We start from the raw sequence: 26,652 nt of genomic DNA, 5'->3' as shown, positions 1-26,652 counted from the left end.
AATTAGGAACACCAATTCGCTTTGCTTATACAATTTGTAAGTCTTGTAGTCCCATGCTTTCCTACAAGCTTTGACTCGACTCAATTGGACTCCCTATACCCTCTTACTCTTGGTTTAGTAAACCACACAAATAACAGGAACCTAAACGGCGACGGCGACGGCGGAGATGGAGATGGAGGACTAGTTGGCCAAAATCAATTGACATGATTTCCACATGAATTGCCATAACAACAACAGTGCTAACCCATATATTGCAGCTCGCTCCGTGGTTCGTGGTACGAATGTTGGCCACCCAAATACGCAAATGTATCTCCGTGATCGATCAAACTTGGGCTCCCTCCGGTAGCCATTAGTAACCGACTCGACTTGGAGGCCGTCGAGGCAAACTAACCTAAGCCAAGTCGAAAGTCGGAGCGTTGGCCAGAAATCAGTTGGGCAACAGCGAGCCAAGGAGCTGGGACGCACCGCGCAAATCCAGAGGACTCCAGCACACACACTCCAGACTCACCAAGTTCTCCAGATTCCAGACAAGTCAAGGCGAAGAAGGACCCTACACTCGGCGAAAAGATGTGCGACTGCGGCTGCTATTCGTACTGTCTGCACGACAGCTCCTGCTACAGTCACTACCACTCGCATTCGCACTCGCATTCGCATCACTGCTGTGCGGGTTACAAGTATCTCAAGTGCCTCTGTCGCTACTATCGCCATGGGCACTGCACCTGCTCCTGCTGGCGAAGGAAATGCTACCTGCTCTAAGAATTCTGCCGAGGATTCCCGTTCCAGATACCAGATGAGGCACACAACACCACACAAATCACAACTCAAACAACGCAAAACACCAACGAAATCACACGATAAAGTCCTTTAAGCAGTTGCATAACACTTGGCTGCATCCAATCGAGCAGGAGTGAAAAGTGGAAAATGGAAAATGTGTGGCGAATGGGGAAATCAGAGGGGGAGAAGGGGAGCAAACAACTAGCGTGCATACGGGTCGTATGTGCAACGTTTTCAGTTGTCGTGTGAATTGAGTGTGCATGTGCATGTGCCTGTGACTGCGAGTGAAAATGGTTCAAGGATGTGGCCAACACTGTTATCGACTGCGTTTTGCATATTGAAACTGCAAAATCCCCATTCACACCGAACTCACACACTTAACTCAAGTGAAGCAACTCGAATTAGTGCCTAAGTTTTACTTCACACCCCACAAAACACACACACTCGATTAACACCCACAACACATCGTTATCGAACTAAATACATCCAATGTTAGAGCATAGTGCGTATCGATACGTTCGAGATTTTCGCCATATTTGTAACGTTTCCAATCCAAAAACAATCCAAAAATAAAGTTCTACTCAAACACCACTAACAAGATTGGTTTGTTTTTGAGGGGAAATGAGAGTAGAAAGAAACTCTACAGGAGTATAGAACTGTTATATAAAACAATTTTGCGTCAAACCTATACCGTTATTTAATTTGTCTAGGCATTAATACGGGGACTAATACATTTATTTAGGTTACCTGTGAATAAGATTGCCGTGGGCAAACGCATACTTTTACGTGCACAACCTTATGCTAAACCCGAATTCACTTGCTCCAATTATCATCCCCCAATCCTGGCATTAATCTGAATTATGATCATTAGAGTCGCCCTAAAGCCACATAATGTATCCGAAGGATTCCACCAATGTCACACTGCTGTCGCTCCGTATTTTCCCCTTCGTAATCATCTTTTGCTGACTTTGACTTGGATGAATTTTCTCGCTTTTTGTTGACATTGCCCAATTGGCCATATGCAAATACCAACAAAGACCCTCTAAGCTGGAAGTCCGCCCCTCTTGACAGCTGTTGTTGGTTGGGAAAAGCGCCACCTAAGCGCCAAAAAAAGTGAAGTCAAAAATGGAAATGTTGTTGTCATTATGTGCATTGAATTACGTTTATTTGATGGGCCCCGCTCCCCGGGAAATCCTCCAGTCCCGCCGACAATGATTATCCGCCGTAACGACACCTCTCCGCCCCTTTGGCCATTAAAGGTGTTCCGGCCGACAAACAAGGTGATTATGGCCAAGCGAGTTGCTCTCTGGACTCCTGCTAATGGACTCGCGCTCACTCGGTCAAGTGCGGGAAAAGCGAGGGAAAAACGGTCGGAGAATAGCAAGAAAAAATATGTGTGTATAAAAGTGTATTTGTGTATACTATATGTAAAAACGTCAGGGAACAACGCGAGCATTTATTTAAATTTTACACTGCAGGTTCACAAGGACGTGACTGCGAGTGCCGAACAAATTCCTTGCTCCCCAATAAACCCCCCTGTATTTTCCAACTCCCCACCCTTGGTGTTGGAAATTTTTCGACTGCCTCATGAATATCAAATGATGACGCAGCATTAACGCAAAGGGATGGGACCTGAATAGTGACTGAAATTGGGACTGGGGGCTGTATTAACTCTGGTATTGGTTTTTGATTATCGTGCAATGCAAGTGGGTGTGAGTTTTCTACAGGGACTCGCATTCCTGATAACATTTTAATTAATATTCTGTTGGGAAATCGTAAAAATTTTAACATTCAAGGAATTTGAAAAACTTTTGTTTAGGCTTGCGAAATACTGCACAATTAAGGCAAACCACTGTTTCTTTATTGATAGTATCGACAAAAAATATTAAAGAAATATAATAAAAGTTTTTTAATTATAAATTAAAATGATTTAAATATCCCTTGTTGTTCTGTACAATACACAATAAAGAACTTATAATTGACTACTAACGCGTTAATTCAGGTAGTTTTACACGTATAGCGTATCTTTGAGAAATCTTAAGTAAATAAAATCTAATAGGAGTTAATTAAAGAAACTTTCAACATATACGTTAAACTAATTGCAGACGAATCCACAACTTCTATATTTTGGTACAGTCACGCTAATGAAGTCTCCGCCCACCGCAGACCAGTCACTTTTCTCCGCCGCCCACGCCCCTTTCTCGGCCACCTCCCCTTATTTCACAGCGTTTTAGTCGCTTTTTATGTCTTGGGCCTCATAAAATTTTCCAGCCGACTAAATTTAAATTGAGCATGCAGAAAAAAAGCACATACTCGCACAGACAACAGAACTAAGTAAAGCCCAACGTCCAACAAAAATTTGTGTAGCGGATTTTGGGGGGCGGTAGGTGGGCAGGGGAGGGGGCGTGGCTGACGACGGCGTCGGCGCTTGACTGCAACAATGTTGCACCATAATTGTCTGGTGCTTAATGCGCTTGTATGCTCGATTACCGCGCTTTTTTTCATTTCCTCCTTTGGGCACTCTCTTTTTTTCGCTCCTCTGGCCACTCTTTTTTTAGTTCCTCTGGCCACCCAAATCTATTTCCTTGATCCCCGCAAAATCCAAAACAAGAATTATTGCAACGCCAGCCCGAAATGAGAAAAAAATATGAATTGTTTTTTTTTTTTATATATGTATAAGGAAGGGGGTTTACGGTCGTGTACAGAGGGCGTGTGAGAGGGCGGAAAATGAATAATCTCGTACACTGTTAAACACGAAAACAAATCTGAAAAAAGTGACTTTACTTGGGTGGTCTGTGGCCGCTTAGAGTTTGTCGATACGTAACGGCCAAATACTTTAAGATGACTTACATGTTATTGATATATATTTTTTCCCCCATTTAGGTGATTTATGTTAGAATGCATATTAAGATTTTATAAAAGTAAAATCCATCGAAAAGAATAAGAAAATGACGATGACCCCGCCTCTTTTCTTCCTTGTCGACATCTTTCCCTTTCGGTTAATAATAATTCTTACAAGAACTTCCTACTTTGGAGTCATTAAACTACTCGAGACATATGAAATGGGTTTAACAGGAACTCGTCAAAGTAGCATCTACCCCGTTAACCCCTTACTTTACCCGTTGAATCCATCGGAGCTCGGGGCTCAATCAGTTGTCAGTGGTTCCTTTTCACACTGGTTGCCAGATCTATTAGCAGCCGCATGACAGAAAATGCTCTGGCCATCAAGTCTGTGGACCCTCTCCCTCCCCTTTAACCACCGTCTGGGGCTGGCTCCTTCATTATGTCTGTCTGCATTTGGTGCAACAATGTTGCAGTTGAATTATGCTCAAGAGGCGGAGAGGAACAAACAACTTAAGCACTCAAACTTGAAGTTTTTGTTTATTTTAATTCTGCTTAACCCCTCCTCCCCCTTAACCCTTTCGCACCACTTGCCGAGTTGGTAAAAAATTATGTTTAGTGCGACCGACGACTGAGTTGGCAACCCTAGAGCTAGACAACAATTGCAAATCATTGAAGTCATTAGCACGCCGAAAGAGATGGCGAGAGTGCGAGCAGAGCGAGCAGCAACTTGGTTATCTGCCATCTTTCCAAGCCCATTTGGAATCATAGTTAACTGTTTGGCGGAAAAAACTAACGAAAAAACTGTGTTCGGTTTACAAACACTTCAATACCCTTGAAAATAAATAATAACGCATCTATCGAACATTTTTATTAACAGTTTTTCGATTGATAAGGGAGCTAATATAATGTAAGAATTAGTAGTGCCTACGCCAGTACTAAAATCTTTTATTTTTTTTTTAAATATGACAGATTAAAGGTTTTTAATTAAAGTCATTTCTGGTCACATTGATGGCAACAAGAAACATGTTATAAAAAGTGGAACTATTTTTTGAAAGCCCAACTGAATTGGAGTTTTTATTTAAAAACACATCTAACCAAGTTTCCCTACTGCATTTTTTATTCTTCAAGCCTGATTTATTATGTATTTTTAAATAAGTATCTGCAGCCAACATACTTTAATGAAGGTTCTTATTTTTGGAAAAAGACATTGATATAAGTATAAGCCACGTCTTATGGTGCTTTAAATATAAAATATATTATATAATCTTTTAAAAGGAAACATTTTCTTTGATAAATAGTCACATTCTCTTTGGATAGGGTATGCAAAACTACAGCAAATATTTTGCCAACTGACGCTCCCATTGTGTGATCTGTCTTGCACCTTTTTCTCTTCTCGGCCTGTCTGCTCCCCTTTTCCACCCACCGAAACCCCCTTTATACGTCCTGGTTTTTTTCTGCCTGCAATCGCGATCATCTTTCACTTTCTGCCGCTGGCGCAGGCGCAGCATTTTTTAGTTTTTCTGCATTTTTTGCCGTCTGCAGTCCATTTTTTTTTATTTAGCAAATGCAATTCATACATTTCCATTGAGCCGACTAACTACAGCCCCTGAAACACCCCTTTACTCCGTCTGTGGCTGCAACAATGTTGCTAAGTGAAGTGGAGAAAAAGAAAAAAAATTGCACATTTTGTTTGCCGTTGTTGCAGTTGCTATTTGTGTGTTGTTTTCGGTTGGTTTTTTTTGCTGTTTGTTTTTCTGTCTTCTGTTTCGTTGTTATTTGCTGACAACAAGTCTCTGCTTTGGCCACAGATTTCCTTTTTGCGTGTCTGGCTCTTTTTCAGCGTGTTTTTCCCCTTCTCATCAACTCACTGGCAATTTCCCTCATCATTTTCATATTTTTCACCATTTTTTTCGGTCTCTTGTTTTCGCCGCTGCTAATTAACAGTTGGAACCAACGCAATTTAAATTCAATAAACAAACAGACAACAAATTAGTCATACGCCACGTAAGCCTTGACGAACAAAAACGCCAAAGCAAACAATAACAAATCATTATTTTAGCTTTGAGAATTTTTGCGACCTCTATAATGACTGCCATGATGATTCTGATGCGGATGGAAATGATGATGATCTTATCATATTGTTTTGCAATTGCAAGGGCGAAAGCAGAAAGTCCAAGCTAAATAACAAATTTGCAGATAAAAACAAAACAGCGATATTCATTTGAAAACGACAATAACAAACGCTGAAGCATCAACAGCACAAAAAAAATGACAACCACAAATTGACAACCACAAAAAAGAGAGCGTTCATTGCTACTCGGTTCATTTTTGGTGCGGTTTCGGCTAATGTGTGTCAAAGTAAAACGCAATTTATGATGTTTATTACGTGAGCCAATTTCGATTTGCAAAAAAAAAAGTGTGCAGAAAAAAATCTGAGGGTTTTGGTTTGGGGTACAAGATAAAAAGCAAAACAAACCCAGATAGACAACCACAACAAAGGAAAACAAGCTCATTTTAATGAAACTCTGTTGGAATTTCGAATTGTTGTATGCTAATGCCAACAAATAATAAAAACACAGCAAGTCGTAGAGAAAAATTGCCAGAAATGAGGAATTATGAGAAAATCCACAAAACGCCAGAAAAAAACTGGTAATAAATGTGAGAAGTGTTTGAATAGCGAAGAAGTGGCTGGCACAGAGCTAGTAGTGAAAGTGGAGGTCGCCGAGTTCATTGAGTTATGAGATCATCGCGGTTCACCGAGGAAGGGAAACCATCAAACACAGAGAAAGGGCTTTCCGCCAAGAGGTCAGGGTGGAAATGCGCAGGGGCGCCAGACGAAGTTTGGCTCTAGGCCATTAAACCGTGAATGTGCGACTCTTTCAAAGAACCGCTTAGATAATGACAGTGCATTTTCAGTTGTACACATAATTTCTTTTATACGTTTTATGCAACTTAAATAGATTAAAACTAAATACTATAGTTTTCTTTCACAAGAAAAACTATTTTGTGTTTTTGAATAATTTTTTTAAGGTCTATGAGTGTAGGTTTAACAAATTCATTTTGAGAAACCAAAAATTTGATAACTTTCTCCTATATTTTTATAGCCAAAGTTATTTATTATTGTTTATTATTTAACTTCTTTGATTTACATAAAGCTTTTTTATAAAAGTTAATAATGTTGCATGTTTTGTTTTTAAAGTAATAAATAATAACTTAAAATACTAATTTGAAATAACTTAATTTTGTAGGAATTAACAATTTTTTAATGGGTATTATATTAAATTCATAAGATATTTTATGTTTTAATTTGCTTATCCTATAAAATATAGGGCCTATTATAAACCTGTATCTTTAAAGTAATCGTTAAAAGTAACATTTGTTTTAATCCTATTAGATAAAGGGTTTCTGTTTCGATAAAAGTGATCATATTCCACCGGGTCAAAATATTCGGTCTTATTTCTGTCCAGACCATTTTCCATAATTTCACATTAATTTTTTCCAGCAAAAGCACCGTAATTTAATAAGCATTTTCTTAAATCTTTGGACCGTTACCACTTTCTGCAGAGTCTCTTTCAGCCCCCCTTTATCCTCCTCTCTGCTCTGTCTTTATCCACATTTCTTTTTGTCCCATTATTCGTCTTCCATCAAAGACCGCAACTATATCACATTTTTTTTTGGCAACAACATCATCAACTAAATTACTTTGCTAGCGAATTTTTTGCGTTTATTGTTGTTGTCATTAAGGGGTCCAAAAACGCAATCTACACATACACACTAATGCACACACTTTGAGCCGCCTCTGCCGCAGTCGACGTCGCTGTCGCGGTTTGTTTACAAAACAAAAACTCTTTTTTCCAGGTCAAATTTGTTTACATTCCGCTTTGGAAACTGGGTCATTGTGAGGCGTGTGCGAGCGGGACGACCATCGTTGGTGGCTCTGGCCAGGCATGCGAAACAGAGACGGGGATAATGGGGGCATGGGTGGCGGCAAAGGGGCAGCAAGGTGAGACCATATGGAAGGGGGGAGGGGTGCAGGTGGGAAAACGATGGGGAAGGTTGCAACTGTCGACGATTGTTGTTGCCGATATTGTTGCTGTTATATGTGTGCTGTGTTATGTGGCTGTTATTGTTGAGCCAAAACTAAAAACAGCTTGAAATCGCCGACATAACAACAACAAGCAGTTTGGGGCATGCCACCAGCGGCGAGCGGCTGTGGATAACGAGCTTTTCGCTTTGCAAGCAAAAGCAGTGTGGCAAGGCGATCTCTTGCTGACATTAGAGTGACCAGAGTTTATGGGAATATAGATTGACAGATAAAATCATTATTAGCATATTTCGCAAAGACACAAGTTACGGATACCTTCGTTCCAAACTTTTTCAAATAATTGTAAAACTGAAAATTGGTTTATAGTGGTCGGAACTTTGATTCAGAAGAGTATAAAAGTGATAAGTTATTAAGCAATATGATTTTATTTTTATCTTTAATAATTTTTTAGATTATTAAAAAATGTTTTTTGTATTTAGATCATGAAACCTTATTGGGGTGTTAATAAATCTGTTTGATATATCTATATTTTCCCCCATTCTATTTGGTCACACTTTACACAAGATCATTTGAAGATTGCAATTAGTTGTTTTTGGAATTTCCGCCGCGAATGTGGTTTTGTTGCGGCAACAACAATTATACGCCCCAATGCAATGAGCCCCTGCCCCTCAACAGACAGCCCCATTCGACTCACTCAACATGTGTGTGTTTGTCTGTGCAATTTGAAAGCTATTTGTGTCAATGACAAATGATTCGAATTTATCGAAAAGTTGCAATTTGTCAAAGTAAAGTTAGCGTGTGTGCGAGAGGGAGGGGAAACAGTCGAGGCGGATCTATGGGGCAACCTTGGATGGAATGCGAACACGACGTTGCAGCAGCAGCAGCAGCAGCAGCAGCAGTAGCGGCAGCAAAATGATGAATTACATGGTGGCCAGAGAATCAGAGATGGTGGCTTCGAGGGGGGTTCTCCCAGACATCAGACCAGTAGCCAGTGGGCAAGGCAACTCAGCCGTCAGCTTAACTGAAATCAAATCGAATCCAACCGGGTTTTCTCGCCGCTGCCTCCTCAGTCGCCAAAGTGTCGCCGTCTGACACTCTTGATTGCCAGCTGACAGGTGGATGTTATGATGGCAGGGGGATTTATGGCCAGAAGGGGTTGACCCAGGGAATGCCTCGTGTCGTGTCAGTTTGTCGTACAATCAAAATGTCTCTGACAAACTTAGTAAATGCGAAGAATGCTGCGCCATGGAGAAGTTAAATATTTTCGCTACACAAGGGGTGATTAAATGGAAAATATAGTTGTAAGTTATTTCACTTGCATTTTTGTCGGGGTGCCTGAAAGCATTGCGCTTTAAAATGGCTTTAGATGGGAATAAGGTCACTGTTTATATTGCTAATCGCTATAAGAAATTGTTTTCCTTTCCCAGTTGTTAAAAGACATTATAGTGGACAGTTAATTTTTCAAATAATTTTAAATATATTTTTATTTGACCAGCTACCTTTTTAAACTTCTCCGCATGTATTTTCTGCACTTTAATTAACACATTAATCAAGCAAGACTGCTCCCCCTTACCAAACCAACTAACTAACTTAAAATCTTTTAAGCACAATCGCCACCCCAGCCACTCTAAGAAAATTCCATGGACACGGCTTTCGTTTTAGTTTAGTTGCAATAATTTTTTTTCCCATTTTTTCTCTTTTTCATATTAAACTCCGCCTCCAGCGGCTCCCCCGCTAAGTTGGCCCCTCCATCGCCGTTCCACTCAGTAACCATAGACACTGCGCTCTGTTGACCATTTCAATTGTGCATCCTCTGCTTTGCGGCACATTAACAGCCGCCAAGTTTGCCCTATATTGCTCTATAGACGAAGGAGACCAAGAAGCAACAGGAACATTAAGTATACGCCGCGTGTGGCATCAATCTTCATCCCGCCGACTTTCGAACTGACGGGGATTGTGGATTGGGGATTGGGAATTGACAGGGGCAACTGCAGCGGAGATCCATCGCCGCATCCCACCCTAAATGGGCGACGACGACGTGCAACAGTTGGAGGAATCTGTTCACCCTTCCTCTATTTAAAGTTAATTAGCAGACGGATCTGTGAGCCGTATAATGACCAAAATAAGTAAATGGAAATAGAAAAAGTCGACTGGGAAGTAAAGAAGAACAGCAGCAGCAACAGCGGGAAGACACAGATTGAATGCCGATTTTTCCGAGATTTTCTCGTTCGCCTTTGTTGTTCGCCTAGAAATTTTATTTGGCAAATTGAATTTCAACCTGCGCCGGGCAAACTTGGCCTAAGCCCAACAGAAATGGGGCAGGGAGCAAGTGAAAGCTTAAGTAACCAAAAAGCGCAAAAGTAAACTAGTCCGTGCTGAAGATGAAGAGCGAGGTGGCATGGATTTGAATGGACCACCGATTGCTTGTGATGCGCAAATCGTGAAAGTATATTGGGAGAGGTCTCTACAAAATTTGGGAAAGTAACAAATATATATTTTTTGGATATGTCTTGTAAGTCAGTCTGTTTGATGTGAGTGCTTACAAAATGTATTCCAAAGATTATATCTAGAAACCGATTTACTAACTGATCTATCTGTTCTAAAGACTTTCTTAAGAAGAATGATGACTAGTTTGCAACATTTGTTACCAAATACAAAGTTCAACCAATTATTTAGAAGCCTGTCGATCATCTGGAAATATTTCCCTAGTAAAAGAAAATGGTTTTTAGGACAATTTATCTTAGTATATATAGGTAACTATATGCCATCTCTAAGCGAGAAAACGGGAAAGGCGAACAAACAACGCCGAAGCGGCAGAGCGACAACATCTGAGGGAAATCTGCTGCCGCATAATGTGATAATAAAAATCTTTTATTTGTCATTCGTCGACGTCTTCGTGGTCCTTTGTGTTCCCTTAGATATGTGAAGTTCCGTCGTTGGCAGGGGGGCTAAGACTAAGGCTAAGTCGAAGTCCTGTGGCCCCCACCGTAAAACTTCCCCCGCTTTGCACACTGGCACACACACTCATAAATCTTATCAGCGGCTGCAGTTGCTCACAAATTTGACATCGGGGCTTCCCCTTCCTCGTTGCCACTCACTCGGATGCCTAATTCCCGGCTCGTGCGTTGTTTGCCTTCAAATTAATAGCCCAAAGTTGGTCGGTCGGTCCTTCGCTCATGAGTCGCCCTCTTCTTTTCTGGCTTTTTTGGAGCCACCAATGCGTGCCTTGGTTTTACTTAACGCTACTCACGTCCCAACTTATTGTTCTCGCCCAGTTCAAGTCCACTCCTCATTTCTCTTCCTGTTTGCTGTCAACGCTGAAACTTTAACAGCCATCTTCCACTTTTTTTTTGGCTGGAGGCAGGCAAATTGAAGGGTGACTTATTGCAACTCCGAGTGAGTTGTCATTTGGTTTTCTCATTTCGCACCCCAACCTTCAGTGACCGAGTCTATATCCCGGTATTCTTTGTCCCCGATTGGAGTCCGCAATCGATATTTGTGTGGAAAGCTGACCCGTTCTATGCCTTTCGTCCTGTCATCGCTGTTATCCACTCACGTTCGAGCCAAACGGCAAAAAGCAATCGAAAGACAAAAGGAGCTGGGAATTGAAGTCAGTTGGAAGTTGGAAGGGCTAAAGGCGGAAGAGACGAGTTCGGAGGGAAATCGAGCAGATCCGTTCGGAAACAGCTTAAAACAAAGGGAAGGAAATGGTTACGATGGCAAAGAAATAGTAACAGCGTTAAGAACGGACAGGAAATGTTTAGGATGGTGGAAAAATGAACAGTAAAATAGCTGGGCTTGAAAATTGATATTAGATTTCAAGAGATTTTAATTTGAAATGAGAGTTCAAATGATGGCTCCAAACAAAACAGGAAATGTACTCATTTTTTTTATTGGAATTTAAAACTAACTAAATCTCATTAAATTTCTTAAATACATATATACTTCGCCAATGCCTTATTTTTTGTTTTGTTTTTGTGTTGTCTCCCCAAAGAATACGCTTAAAAATAAAATAATTTCAAAATAATTATAAGAACCTAAAACCCAGTAATCCCCAGAAGCATGTTCTCTCATTCTAAATTTAACAACAGACGTTTCGTGGTGAGATAATATGGTATTGTAGTGTAAGTCTTATATATTTAAGATATAAATATTCCTCATGGATACTTGGTCGTTTACCTCACGATTGTTCTAAAAAAAAAAACATTTCGAAAATCGTATTTAAGTTCGCTTTTCATTATTTGCACTTTCGACTTTTTTAGTGCCTGCGATTATCCGCGTGATTAGCTAAAAATACACACACAACACAGGGCACCCTCCCCAAAAAGCATAAGGCCAGAGCGTTTAGTAAGAAATCTAGAAATATTGCCAAAAAGGCTTTCACATTTCCGGCGCCAGCTAAAAATATTTTGACGTCTTTCGACGCTTCGCAGAGTGGCAAGAGCCCCATTGGGGAAATGGCAGCGTTGGGGGAATGTTGTGACTTTTTTTGCAAATGCGTCCGAAAAGCTTTATGCAAGCCAAAACGTGGCAGTGGCAGCAATCATAAAAATACCGCGCCACAGAAATAAAGAAACAGTCCGTCATCGGTCTAGGCGCTTTAGTTTGGTATCTCTGCTGCGTCTCCGTGCCCCTGCCCGCCCCCCCAAAGTCCAATGAGGCCTGTGCGTCATTGTTGGCCTACATTGGCGTAAACCTCATATGAAAACAAAAGAAGGTGGTGGAACATGGATTACCCTTCTAAAAAGGAAAAAAACACGACCGTATGGAAAACTTAGTGTAACAATTTATAGTTGCAGTTAAAAGATTGTCAAATATGTTTCCTCACTTTGTCTAGATAGTTTCGCATCATTTTCGTTTGCGATTGGAGATTATTGTTTTGGGTATAGTCAATTGATTTTATAGCGTAATATTTTATTTATTTAAGCGATCACAACCCGCATGATGGCACATTTACCTCAACGAATAGAGTATCGGGGAAAGCATCACAACTAATTGACTTAGTAGTGAAAGGGAAAACCATGATGACATGTTTTCGGATAAGACAAGCAGCCGGATGAGGATGAGAGCGGGGGTATGGTTGTCTGACAGTGGTGGAGCGGATTTGGGAGGGGAGGGTGGTCAGGGGCTTGGAAAACTCAAATGAGTGATTGCTGTTGGCAGGCGCGTGAGCGAAATATTCATAAGCATTCACAGGCATTCGCATAATTCATTCATTCCCAACACCAACAGCTGGGGAAAAGCGAGAGGAAAGGGGCGGGAAAATTGGGGAAAATGCGGGGAAGGTGTTAAAGCATTAAATGTTGAAAATCCGGAAAATTATTATTATTATTTCTAATTTTTATGGCAAAAGTTTGAACCACAATATTGCTTTTGCAAACTCATTTCTCGTTTAAATCAGGCTTTTTAGGCAATCATCCTATTTCGAGCGTCATTCATAGTTTGTTTTTCTGGCTCGCAAATATTTTCTGTCACATGGCTAGCAGGTATAAACTGTTTGACTTTCCGTGACGTTTGTCGCAAATTGTGGCGTTTTTTGCAGCGCAAATTGATAAATGGTTTGGATTGTTTTCTTGTGAGAGGAGAGTGAAATTAGCGTAGGAGAAAAAATAACAAAAATAAAGAAAAAAACGAATCACTGAAATTGTATTCGCATTTAACGTTGAGTCATTTCTGGGAGGAAGTGAGTATTGCAGTTGAAGGTGACACATTTCGAGCCAATGAACTGCTTAGAATGGCCAGTGAATTGGAAGGGAAACATATGAAATGTGAGAAGGATGTGAGGGCAATGAAATTTAAGAAAGAAAATAATTGGTTGACTGACTGTGCTAATGAATCAAAAGGGTGGCAGGCTTGTGGGCCTTATACACAATTTTGAAATTGATTTCCATATCATTTTGAATTAATTTTCTATTTGTACAGTCCTTCTGTTATAACTGTCTTGATAATATGCCACTACAAGCCTTACATCCCGAAACGATTTGATCTCTGCCAGTGGAAATTACCGACTTCCTGTGCAGCAATTCACAAACTTCCCCTTCCACCTCTTTTAGTTTCTCTGAGAGATGAAGCCAAAAGATCAACAAAGAAATTTTCCATCATCTCCATCGTCGCAACTCTCACAATCTGTGCTCAATTGTTGTTTATTATGCATTTTGACTTGACTTGAGTGACTTATTAATTGGGAATGCGGAAACTTCGTGCGGTAGAGCTTGGATCATTGTTGCAGCGCTTAGTGCAACATTCCAATGGAGCAACAATGCTGCAAGCAATCAATTATGGGTTTGCCTTTACAGAGAGCTATAAACATTTGCTTATTAGAAAAATTTAACTCGGGGAAGCCGAATCAAGCGCGTTAAAGATTACCATGAGTCAAAAAAAAAAACAAGACGAAAAAACATAAGTTCAAAAATAATGAGAGCACCAACAATGGGACAGGTGCTATCACAATGATCCTTGATCCTTGTGCCGACTGTTGCTGCTGCTCGACTTCGTAATTGGCAAATCGTTGGCCCTTTAGGCAGCTGCCATAGCCAAACAAAACAGACTGAAAAATATAGTGTTCGCAATCGCGATTAGTTTGATACCCGGTAATTAACTTTTAGCATTTATATTTATATTTTGTTCCTGGTATCTTTTATTAAGTATTTGGCTTTATTCTAAGAGTTTATTTAATTTTACTTTAGGTAATAAATACATTTTATGAAAATTCTGTAGCTCTTTGTTCTCACAAAGAACAGAAAATAATTAAATTAAATGCTTTATTAATTCTCAAATTATAAATAATTTTTATAATTCTCTTATAAAGAAACATAGCGATTTAAACAATGTAAGGGCTTGAATAATTTACCTTACTTATGAAGAACTCCATTGACCCAATTAAAAATACCCATATCCCCCATTCTTTGATGGCAGCTGGCACAGGTACAGTAAACCCAGCCATTGGCGTTCTGCTCTTTACACCTGCCACGTGTTGCTGTACTCCGCATTCAACAGCAGTCGCTCGACAATCAGAGGAACAGATGGCAGCTGTTTGCTTTCCCCTCTTCAAAAGAGGGCAAATTACAAGGAGTCCTGCAGTGGAAGAACCTCATTTCGATTTGTCCTCGATTTTGCAACACGAAAACTTCGCGCACCTGCCGCCTGTTTTTCGTCGCGGTGGTCGTCGGCATCTGTCCCTTGGACCTTCTTATTCCCTCTCTTAAGACCTCTCCTCTCCTACCTGGCAGGATAAATGCATTTCGCTTGGCCCTGTAATTATGCGTTTGTGGGGATGAAAGGAAATGAGGGATTTCGCAGTGCATTGTTTGCACCATGATGAGCAGCGGGGATAAGATCGTGATCTTGGGAAAACAGGGGAAACCGAAAGGAGGAGGACCCTCAGCAAAGCAGGCAGGTGAGGATCGGCTTGGTAAGCCATGTAGATTGAGTGTTGACACAGCGGGAGATGAGAGATACCCAAAGAAAAAGGTTGTGGAAGCAAAAAATCTGGGAAACCTCTTTCACGCAGCACGCGATCATTGGCTTAGAGTTCTGAGAAAGGTAAAGAAAAATAGGAAAATAACTTCCAATTAATAAACAATAATAAAAATTACTTCAACAATAAATAAACTTTATAAATACTATAACCGAGCAACTATAATTCCTACATTTTTTACGTATACATTCCATAACAACCCAACTAACCACCTTTAATTATTCACAGTCCAAAAAACCCATCACAACTGCTCGCTCAAATGCAGTTCAACGAACTTGCGCCAAGAAACCGATTCAAGTCACAAAAACCAATCCCATAAATACTTGGGAAAGGTCCTCTCGCCTTCGCCTCGCCCAAATCGACATTCGCCAAAAAGTGAAGCCAAATTTATTATAGCCAATATATTTTGTAATTAAATCGCGACAACAACAACAAGAAAAGGGAATTCCGATCTTGCTCGACGGCAATTTAGTTGTGTTTTTTCACTCTTTTTGGTTAACATATTTGTTTACAAAATATTTTTAAGTATTTCTTGTTGTTTCCCCAACAAATTTCGCGCCTCGACTCTTCATTTATTTTCAGATTGAGCAGAAAAGGGAGGGAAAATGTTTTTGATGAGGTGTCCGTTCGCTTGCTCTCTCTTTCCCTCGTGTATGACTCATTGAGGTCGTGTGCGAAATTTTTGGAATTGCTTTCATTTATTTATGCATTTGTTTTTGTATTTGAGCTGAATGCAAATTTGCTTATTTATTGCACGAACCGCGACAACAGAAAAATTCCCAGAAGTCCGCCACAAAAATCACTTGGCAAAAGTTCCCCCTGTCTGAAACTGCGAAAAAAACAGAGTTAAATAAGTGAAAACCAAAACAAATAAAAATCATTTAAATTGTTTTTTACATGCGACACTTTGTTGTGTGATATTTTGTAGCGATCTTCCAACTTTTAACACCCCAAAAAAACCAAAACAAAACACAAAGTGTAAAGTTTGTGCTTCACGTTCGGAGGATCGACTGTGCAGTTGACCTAGATTGGCAAAATTTGGAATTAGTAATGTTTAAAAACATCTAAAAATTTAAATTTAATTACTTTTAGACATGGAAAAAATGGAAACCACAATTGGATTATAATAAATATGTGAGCTATTTTTAATTTTGCAAAAAAATTAAATACAAACTCGCTGTTCAGAACTAAACAAGGGTAACCAAAATATTTTGTATTTAATGTAAGAAAACGCTATTAATCGAGGTATCCATCCTGAAGCCCCTTTTCATTTTTGATCTGAAACACAAATCACTCTAATAAAGCGGTTTTTCGAGGAGGCTAAATTCGGTCTTCATTCCAAGCGTGATTTGGCAGTTGTGAGCTGGTTTTTATTTATATGTTTTTTATTCTGCCCAGCGCGTTAATTACGTGTGTAAGAAACTATTGGGCAAACAAATTGATTAGAGGCCGGGTGTGAATTTTGATGAAAACATTCGTGGTCCGGCACGCGCTTTGTCCGGCGATGATTTCCATGAATTTCGCCTACGGCCCGATCGGCGACAAAGTGTTAATCACGGGTCGTAAACAACAAACAGCAATATCCGTTTGTTTATAGTTTCGTTAACTGATTTTTCGCGACTGCGATTTTTGCTTTCGTTTGGCGGGAATACCAGAATGCCAGAAGGGCAATGGCAATAACAACTGCGAAAGTACGAGCGTCATATTCCCACAGCAGCGGGGGAGTACCAGTGCTGATAATTATAATCAGTATCAGCACGGGAGATATCTCTACAACGATATTTATTTTCAGACCCCGCAATGGACAGAAAAACAAATGCTGCAAATAGAGTTGACCTTTGGGTAAAATATTTTTAGTCGCAGATAAAATTGTGAAATCGAATCGATCACGGGATACATTTGGCGCCGATGAACAGGGGTATTTCTTTCGTGCGGTTCGCAAATAGAAACGAAAGTGGTTTATTTTTGGCCTTTCTGGGCGAAACACTAATCATCAAATTGAGTCACATACCCAACGAGAGGTTTTAGTTCGCTCATATGACTGACCAAACTCATGGCACTCACATGATGTCAGAATTTTTGACGAGCGAATTCAGATAATGGTCAAGTATTGAGATTCGAAATGCACTGCAAACGAAATAAGATTTAACAATTTTTCTAAAATTGCTGATTAATGGACCGTATTACCCCAAATTCGATCAATTTTTTCCTAGCAAGCTCTGCCCGCGTGGCAATAGTCTCCGCAGACTCCTTAGGATTCTCATTTTTGAATCTATTGACGCCATTATTAGAACCTCCACAATCACCTTCAAAATGTTGGACTTCAACTTACAGCGGAAAGGGATAACTGTGCGAATAGAACGAAGATTGTGAAATCTTTGGTATTTTAGTTGGATTTTACTAACATCTGGTCAGGAGAAAATTGGTTAAAGTACTGATTGAGCGGACTACAAGTTATTCAATGTATTTGGCCGAAGTTGAGACCGTCTTATCTCCACTATAATGACCTGTGACCCGTGACATTTTTAATGAGTATAATTTAATCATTAACATTGTTCTTATAAATAATTTAAAATAGTTAATATGTTAATAAATCCATATTTCTTTATAAATCATTTTAGTTTGTCTTCTAAAACATTAAAGTACATTTTAAGCCCTAATCGCTCAAATTGATCACTCGTACACCCAGTGATCGTCTTCCCGGGAATCTCATTTGCGTGCACGCGCTTCTTGAACTCTGAGCTCATGGAATTCCTGATCAACTGACGCACACGCAGATATAGACAAGATTGCTCCGCCTTTTTCAAATTAAATTTCATACGTCCCGTTGACGACATTGCTGTTTATGGCTCAATGCGCAGAGTCATCGGCCTAATGCCGAGAATATTACGCATACGACCCGTGCTTGTGGCGTTCGCCACCTACTACAACCGGGGAGCCGCACATGTGACACCTTTTGGTTTCAGCTTAAGTTCGTTACCTTATTGTGCCGCATTCCATGCTCAGCACTTTGCCGATTTCTGGCACGCTCCCACCACCGCCACAAAACGGGAACATCGAGAGTACCGGCAATACAGTACAGTACATGCAATATCGAGAATATCAAGAATGCGGCAGCACTCTGGCTCAGTGCGGGATATTGGCCCCGGCCCCAAAAAACAATTCCCGCACACACAGACATTTAGAAACTGCGCAGTGCAAAGTCTGGCAGATATTTCATCATTAGCTAGTTGGCGCTTTTCATTACAGAAGGCCAAAAGAGATACGAGACGGCAGCAGCCGAGGAAGACGAGACCGAAACAGAAACTGAAACAGAATTTAAATATATTTCGCAATATCGGCAAAAAAGTAACATGCAGAGTGAAGAGTGGTGCAGAACCTGCCAAAGTTCAATAAAACTTGAAAAAGTTTCAGCTCTTTTTTGCTGCTGCTTCCTCCGATTCAAGAACATTGTTCTTCCTAGTTTTTCAGCTTAAGTCGCAATAACCCAGTTAAAAGTGGAACATGGGAGAACAACGATAGGTGGAGAGCGGGAAAACTGATTAAAAGAGTAATTGGGCATTGCCAAAACAGATAATACCAATAATAATATATTAGAATCTTAAGACCGTTTCTTATGTTTTCTAAATATGGTTTCGCTACAGCTGTAGTAAAAATGCTTCACCACTCAACAATTTTCAAATAATCGGTATAATAAATAATAAAGTTTAATATAATATCTTGGAAAACTTAACCATTTGCGGTTGCATTACAGATAAAAAAAAAATTTAAAAATCTTCTTTCTAATTCTGAGGACGCATTTGGGCGTACGAGTTACCCATCTATTTTAAAATGTTTACAATATATCAAGTTTTGAAGACGCTGAAATAAATAATATAGGGTCTAAGTTATTTAAGACCTCTATCAATCCACATTCTTACACCTTTTAAACGACTTCATGGGCTTTCCACAGGGGGTGGGACTCAGCATGTGGTTGTTGTGATTACCGATGTGTGGGCTCTCGGTAGAACAGGTTCCCTTGACTTTAAGGGGTGTTCGAGGAGGGGTGCCTAGTAGTGGAATTAGTTGGCTTGAGTGCGAAAGAGACGGCAAAACGCTCGGCAGCTTGTGCTTGAAATGTTAATGACATATTGCCAAAAGATTGGGGCAGAGGGAAAGATCCGGGAAGGGCGAGAAGTAGTGTAACAAAGAGATAGAGTGAATCGTGGTTGATTTCGTTTTCGGTTCGTAATTCGTATTTGTTGATTTCGTGTAGTTTTTGTTGATTTTATGACGAGGAAAGTTATTGTTGATGTTTTTGTTATTGTTATTGTTATTGTAGGTGTCATTAACCTTCCACTTGGCGCTGAGAACCTCACTCACAGTTTGTTTTCGTTGTGTTTTTTGTTCTAGAAGCCGAGGCAAACCCAATTTTCGCTTTTTATTTCGCACGTTTTTCCACATTTCTGGATTTTGGCTTTTGTTTTGGCTTTGGCATTCTGTTTTTGAGCAAAGGGATGGGGGAAGCGAAATCAAGGCAATCCACCGAAAGGCAAGCTCCCATTTCGGTGAACTGCCTTGATTTCAAAGGTCACTAACCCCCCACCCACCCACTCAATTAACCCCCGACAGGCCACCCAGCTCGCAAGTCATTAAATTTGGTCATAACAAAAACACAACTACTTCTTGACGACACCATATGCGAATGGGATTCATCAACAAACCGATAAAAAAGATCAAACTAAATATCAGAAATTTTAATAGAGGTGAACAAAAAATGTAAGCATTAAAAGATTTCTTATTGTCTGATATTGAGTTGATTTGGCAGTGCATTTGCATTAATCCGAATATTTTTCAACAACACCTAAGAGCTTCACACCTTCTATAATGTGTTTTCCCATTAAAACACCTTGTTGTGTTATCACGGCGTATACGTAATTTATGCGTTGTGGTGTTTATCTTGCGATGACCTAAAGCCTTTCGGTTGTTTTGCCATTGCATAATGAAATGGGTCTGCTGTTTTAAAAACAAAAGCTGTAGAATCACAAGACACAAAAGTCGAGTCCCAAGATCTGCTAATTGCCACACTCTATACACGGCAAAGTGCGCTATTTAAGTGATCTTACATATTTGCTAATAGCTTACTGGAACACACCTTTCATATTTGCTTAGGGACCCCGCCCAGCGTCTTATAAATGCGAAAAACCAATGTATTCGTTCTGATTTGATTGTAAATTCAATAGTTCCTGGTGGGCTAAATCGCTACAAAGTCACGTAATAGTCTACTTAGAAAACCTAAACGCAATGGTTTACTCTTCGTTCGCAGTTAATGTTGTAAGTGTTTATCAAACATTTTGGCCTTATCTAGCCGATCATGCCTAATCATCAAAATATCTATTCATTTTTGATTAATATATCACTTAGGCCATCTCTGTGCTTGTCTTGTTTATCTAGCAAAGATTTGCATTATTTCATCTGAGTATGAAATCTTCGTGAGTTTATTAACTCTTTCTTCTCCACCTTTAATATTTGTATACATATCTATCTACCCTCTTTGTTCTTCTAGTTGTTCTCGTTTTTTTCTTGTAGAAAACAATAACTGACACTGTGCCCCATACACACACTTTTATCCACTTCGCTTTTCTGAGCAATTCGAACATTTTTCACGTTTTTCCTGGGTTACGTATTTGCCATCCTCTGCTCTTTTTACCGCACATTTTACGTACCCCTTTGGCTGTCGTGCCAAGCAACGATTTTTATTTATATTTCGCTTTTGTTGCTGTTGTTACTTTATCAAAATGAGGTTAACAAACGTTCCCAAGGCCATTTACTACAGAGTAATACCCTCACACTATTTACACTATTCCCAGTCACACACACACACGTACGTTGATTCGCACTTGACATTTACTTTGTAGTAAACGTAAAAAACTACAAAAACAATAGGAACCGCCACACACAAATGGGTCCCAATTCCTCCTATCTATCTGGGCCACACTGCAAGAAATTCATTTAAATGGGGTTCAGTTTATTGCCATTTTTTGTATGTGCCTTTTCTATCAAGAAATAGGATAAAATTCCACCCATAACTAGGGCATAAATTCGTAAAAATTTTGATAAATTTATAAGAAAATAAAGCTACAGATGAGGTAGCTTAGCTACACTGCGAGTAATTCATTATAATTGGGATCAGTTAACTAATGTAATGTAGTGTCCCATAACCGACGTGAGTACCGCTTGTACGCATGTATGTTAAAATGTAAAAATGTAAATTATTTTTAGTTATATTATTTTCTACCGTGTAACTTCCTCGTACGTTCTATTTGCCATTATCGTAATTTCGTTTTTTTTTTCCAACTTTTTATTGTAAGTTTTTGTTTTTGGTCGTAAATGTAAAGGGAAGCGCGTGTGTAATCAGGTGCGGGAGGGCGCTAGGGGTGCATGGGGGCAGCGAGTGCTTAAAAACGTAGTCTTAGAGGGCAGGAAGTCTAGGCCAAATGTCGGCGCGTGTAGACTTCTCAAGTACCCAAGGCGTCTCAAGTGCATAAGCACACTAGCCGAAAGACAGAGACAGGGGAGCAGGGCCAGAGGGAGGCGGAGTCATCGTCACTGCACATTCAACCCGCCATTTTTGCAATCTTTTCCGACAATACTCACCTGCAAAAAAACCATCAGATATATGCGATCTGGGGAGTAAGTTTACGATCCGGATGGGGTGTAAGCATATGACTCACTCAATATTGCCTTTTTTGGGTGATTGGTTGATGAATAATTGAGTATAAACTTTGATGTGACTGAAGGTATCTCAATTTAAAAAGAGGAACACACGTGAAGTATTCAAATATAAATTTGGTAGGGGAACCTAAAGGATCATAATTGATATTTTGGTTCAATAAATGTTTTTAAAATTAATTATTTAGGAAAATAATGAAATTAAAGATGTTTAAAGGAGTAAATAGATACGATCTTTAAAAGGTTTTCAGAAGAATAATGGAATTACGTATTAATCGTATATTGCAGAGCACATGCCGTATCAGTAAACCCCAAAGTGTTCATTTAAGATACACTTTACACCCTTATCGCTTCTCTTACCGACTGCACATCTAACGATTCTTCCCCTTCTCCACAATCTTCCTCTTCACTCCCCCGTTTGTTTTTTTTAGATTTTGTGCATGTTTTATTTGAGGCTCGTAAACATTTTGCGGTATGTCGTTATTTCAGTGCTGCACCTGCTGCAGGTGCGAAAGGGAGAGAGCCTGACTAGTAGGCGAAAGGGAGGCAATATGCTATAATTTTTTGTTAGAGTGTGTGTGACATGTGTGAGCTTTGTTTCTTTTGCTGTTGCCCTTTTTTTGCGACAAAGTTTGCACCCAGTTGCGATGACGTGGTTGGCTTGGCTAACGGTAAATGCAACAAAGTAACGCTTGTTTACCGCTGCTCGTTTTTCTTTTTTCCCCAGTTGTTGCTTTGTTTATTTTCATCTGTTATCTAATCTTTGTTTTTTTGATGAGGAGATCGGGACAGGGGAACGGGGAAAAACCTACGTCCGTCCAATTTGACAAGTGTCCGTTAAGTGTCAAACAAAATCTAAAAAAAATTTAGAAGTAACAATTTTCTCAGGCGCCACGACTTAAAAATACCCACTTTTTATTGCAAAATACATTTGTAAGACTTTTACCAAAAAATTTAAGATACATTTCTTAAAATAGCTTTATCATTATAAGTAATATATTTAAATAATACTATTAAAACAGATTATACCTTTGATCAACTGGCAATTCGTGTCGTAAGAGTTATTTTCACAAAACCTTAAAAAGACCACCTATTTGAATAGTTTTTTTTTGTACGATCGGTATGGCTGCCCTTTCTCTGTAATAATACATATGCATGTATATGATTACCAAATAGATCTACGCGCATTGGGCATCGATAACGCGATACACCAACAATCGAGAGAAAAATATTGCAGGGCAAAACGCATTAGAGGAAAAACACGAGCGGAAGAAAAGCGCGCCAGGAAATTTTCACAGGCAAACACTTTGAACAAATCACTTATAAAATTGGTGGAGGGTAGGGAATACAGTACGACACAATCTGTGGAAAACCCCACCCCCACCCACAACCCCTTGACAGATTGCACTTGCCCCGAAATTGAATCATCAACGGGAATGGGCGAAAATAACCTACGATGAGGCAACGCATCTGCCCTGACCTCCCCCAACAACCCACCACCCAACGCCACCCCTGATCCACTTTGCACTTGGCACATACTTTTGCTTGTCGCCCTGTCATGTGACAGCAATTAACACAGAAGCCCCAAAATGAAGGAAGAAGTGTAAAAAGTCCAAGGGGGCTATAAGGGGTTATACAAGGGTGTCCAAAGGCGTTGGGAAGAAGAAATGAATGAGTGGCGAAAAAGAGTCGACGGGGGGTTATTTGTGGCTTTGTGCAACAGTTGCAATTGTTCGAGGGCGAGATTTTTGCGGAAATTGAATTTGCGGACCATCTTTAACTGCCCCCCTTTTACCACCACCCCTGGCAATACGTCTTTTCACCCTCAACCACCAAACATTGCAACTTTGTTGCATTTTCTAAGTAATTTGTCATCGTTTGCGTTTCTACTCATCCAAATGGCAGACGTGACAAGAGTGCCAAGCAGAGAGCTGTCACTTTAGACCACTGAAAAAAGGAAATTCAATGAGTCTAAACAATTTTTTTGTTTCTGGGAACTCTAGCTCATTAATCGGTTACATTCATAATTTATTTACATTTTTTAGATCGTTTTGAAGAGCAGACTTGACATTCTTTAAACTATTAGCTTATAAAGAAATATTTATAAACTAAGACTAGCAATTCAAGTCAAATGGGTCACATCATTTTAAGCAAACAAGGCTGGACTAATGTGATTTCCAGTGTATTACTGAATTATTTATTGCATTCATTAAAGCATATGGTTTATTTTGTACTCCCCCAAGCAAAATAACACTTCTACTCACCAACAATCTTAGATTTCTATTTACAGCAGAAGTGGAATAAATCAGACGACATTACTAAAGACAGAAATAGAATCAAATTGCATTCAATACAATTCTTCAATTCCATCTGTCGACTCAAGTGCAGCTCAAGGTAACATTGCATAATAAAATTGTATATTTTAATCGCTGCAACGACAACTGCAATTTAAGCGCCAGCTGTTGGTAGACCCTATTAACTAATTATATTCCCCTGGTATTTCCAGTTATTCATTAGCTGTGCAAAGCTCGTTTTAGCTGTGATTTTCTGCGAATTTTTCAACGAGTTAATTTTTTGCATACATCTGGAAAATTTAATTATAATTTTTGTAATTCAATTTGTCCAGCATATTATATCTTAGAAAAATTATATTTAGAATGCTTTGAGCAAATTAGACATTTTTACTTGAAAAACGAAATGAAATAAATTATATTTAAGTCGTAAAAATTTTGGCATTGGAAATTTTCGAGCGTTTTGTGTTTTTTGCGACGTGCTTTGGCAACTTTTTGTTGTTTTTAATTCAGTTGATGTTATCGCTGTTGCTATTGTTGTTAACGGCCTTCGCTAATGAACAGTTATGCAATTTGCAAAAAAACAAAACAAAAACAAAAAGCCCAAACAAACACACATCAAAGCGCCGAGCAAAAGAGACAGTCGACAACAACAGAAACAGCGAAATAAACTGAGCTGCAAGCCAACTTTTTGAAACTGAAGCTGAAAGATAAATAAACATCGAAGCCACTTTGGTTTCGCGTACTGACGCTTTGAATACCCTGGCCTAGAAATCGATCAAATCCCTAGACCCTGAATTTGTAAGACGTTTTGATGTCAAATCTAATTTATTTCCTCAAATATATCCCCCATAAAAAGTTTTTTTCAATTTTAAATGTAATGTTTTTCAAATGCTTCATTTTTTACTTCTCTAAAGAAATTTTTTGCTTAAAATTTGTTGGGTTTTTAAATCTTTACAAACATTTTCTTATTCTGGAAGCCCCTAGATTTACTAAGGTATCAAAATACGAGACCAAAAACAACTATGGAAAGACCGGCTGAAGTCAGTCCGTTACAAGCGAGTGCTTTGAGCAGAAAAGTTGGACTTTGGACCGAGCACGCGAACCTGCCATGATGCGGATTCCACTGCGGATGTGGAATTTTCATGGGGATCTCTCGTGTTTCTCAGTCTCTTTCCCGCTGGCAAGATGAGCCAAAGGCCAGAGCAGGACGGAGAGTTTAGGAAGAGGATCTGCGAGCTGGAAAAGAAAACTCGCCGAGAAACCGAAACAAATTCCATTGCTGATTGTTTGACCCCGTTTTCCAGCAGGTGAAACCATAGAAGAGAAACCGTCTTTTCCACCTTTCCTCCATTTTTACCACCCGATTTTCCACACGCACTGGCACGCATATTTAGGTTCGGCTTTATGAGCTCAAATCGCCAGGGGTTGATTGATTCGTTGTTGTCTCTGATAAATATTCGAAACGCTTTTGTTTATAATAAAATAAAAGTTCAGACCGACTGGGCTAACCTTTTATAACGCCACTTTATGCTTTACGACTTACTTTTTGTTTATTTCCATAGTTATGGCTCGCGATAAATGTCTGGTAATTTATTTAGGTATTTTGTTTTTTTTTTTGGGGAGTTTTTATTGGAAAGGCTTTATTAATGTTTCTTGAGAATTTTTCTAAGGGTAACAAATAAAAAATTGTTAAAATTGGAAGTACAAATTATTATTATTACTATTGTTTATCTTTTTTCCGATCCAAAAACTCGGAAAGAAATTGTTTTAATGAAATAAATCTGATGGACATTTTAATTTAATGCCATAAACACAAAAACCAAATTTTACCCAAATACATAATGAATTAATGTTATAGTTGCAAAAATCATAACCAAAGCTACAATGGATTGGATTATGTAAGTAATATTTATGTATGTATGTTTAATTAAAAATTCTGGAATTTTCCCGGAGGCCACTGTGTCTGGTATCTGCTATAAACATACAACACACATACGAACATAGATAACGCCGAGGTTATCCAATATCCAATACTTTTCCCCACCCCACCTGATTCCACCCATTTTCTTTATTGCGTCGTTTGGTCACAACAATTACAATCGAAACAGCAAACAAAAGAAACAAAAAAAGTAAAATGAAAGCAAAAAAAAAAACATTTTCCAAATCGAAAAGAAGAATATTCCAATTTTGGGATCAAGAAAGAGAGGGTTTACAAAGAGCGTTTGGGCAGAGAAAGAGAATAAAAGAGTCTGCGGGGGAGGAAAGGAGACGAAGAGTTCATTCAACTTGGGGGCTGAAAGCAAATAAAAAACTATACAAGAAAAGAAATTAATATTATTTCAAATTTGGATTTATGGGAAACTGTAATTACTGAGTTTTAACATAAAAAAAATTTCGCGCATTCTTCAATATAAAGCAATAAATTTATAAGAATTAAAGTTAGGGAAATGTAAAGTTTGATTAAAGAACGAATAAGTTTTGTTAATTTTGATGTTGGTTCGACCCCA

The 26,652-nt window shown here is 39.2% G+C and overlaps 2 protein-coding genes across 12 annotated transcripts in view; both read left to right on the top strand.

The window, feature by feature from the left end:
* LOC128259048 (uncharacterized) overlaps positions 1 to 26,652 on the top strand; it is a 367,779-nt gene that overhangs the window by 84,963 nt on the left and 256,164 nt on the right. The window lies entirely within an intron of this gene.
* Positions 99 to 1,372, top strand: LOC128259059 (uncharacterized). Its single transcript, XM_052991189.1, has one exon. The coding sequence runs from the start codon at positions 568 to 570 to the stop codon at positions 754 to 756; it is 189 nt and encodes a 62-aa protein (XP_052847149.1). The 5' UTR covers positions 99 to 567; the 3' UTR covers positions 757 to 1,372.

This window comes from Drosophila gunungcola, assembly GCF_025200985.1.
Source record: "Drosophila gunungcola strain Sukarami chromosome 3L unlocalized genomic scaffold, Dgunungcola_SK_2 000005F, whole genome shotgun sequence".
Taxonomy (NCBI): Eukaryota; Metazoa; Arthropoda; class Insecta; order Diptera; family Drosophilidae; genus Drosophila; species Drosophila gunungcola.
The sequence above is the reverse complement of the archived record's forward strand: the minus strand, read 5'-3'. Positions and strand labels throughout refer to the sequence as shown.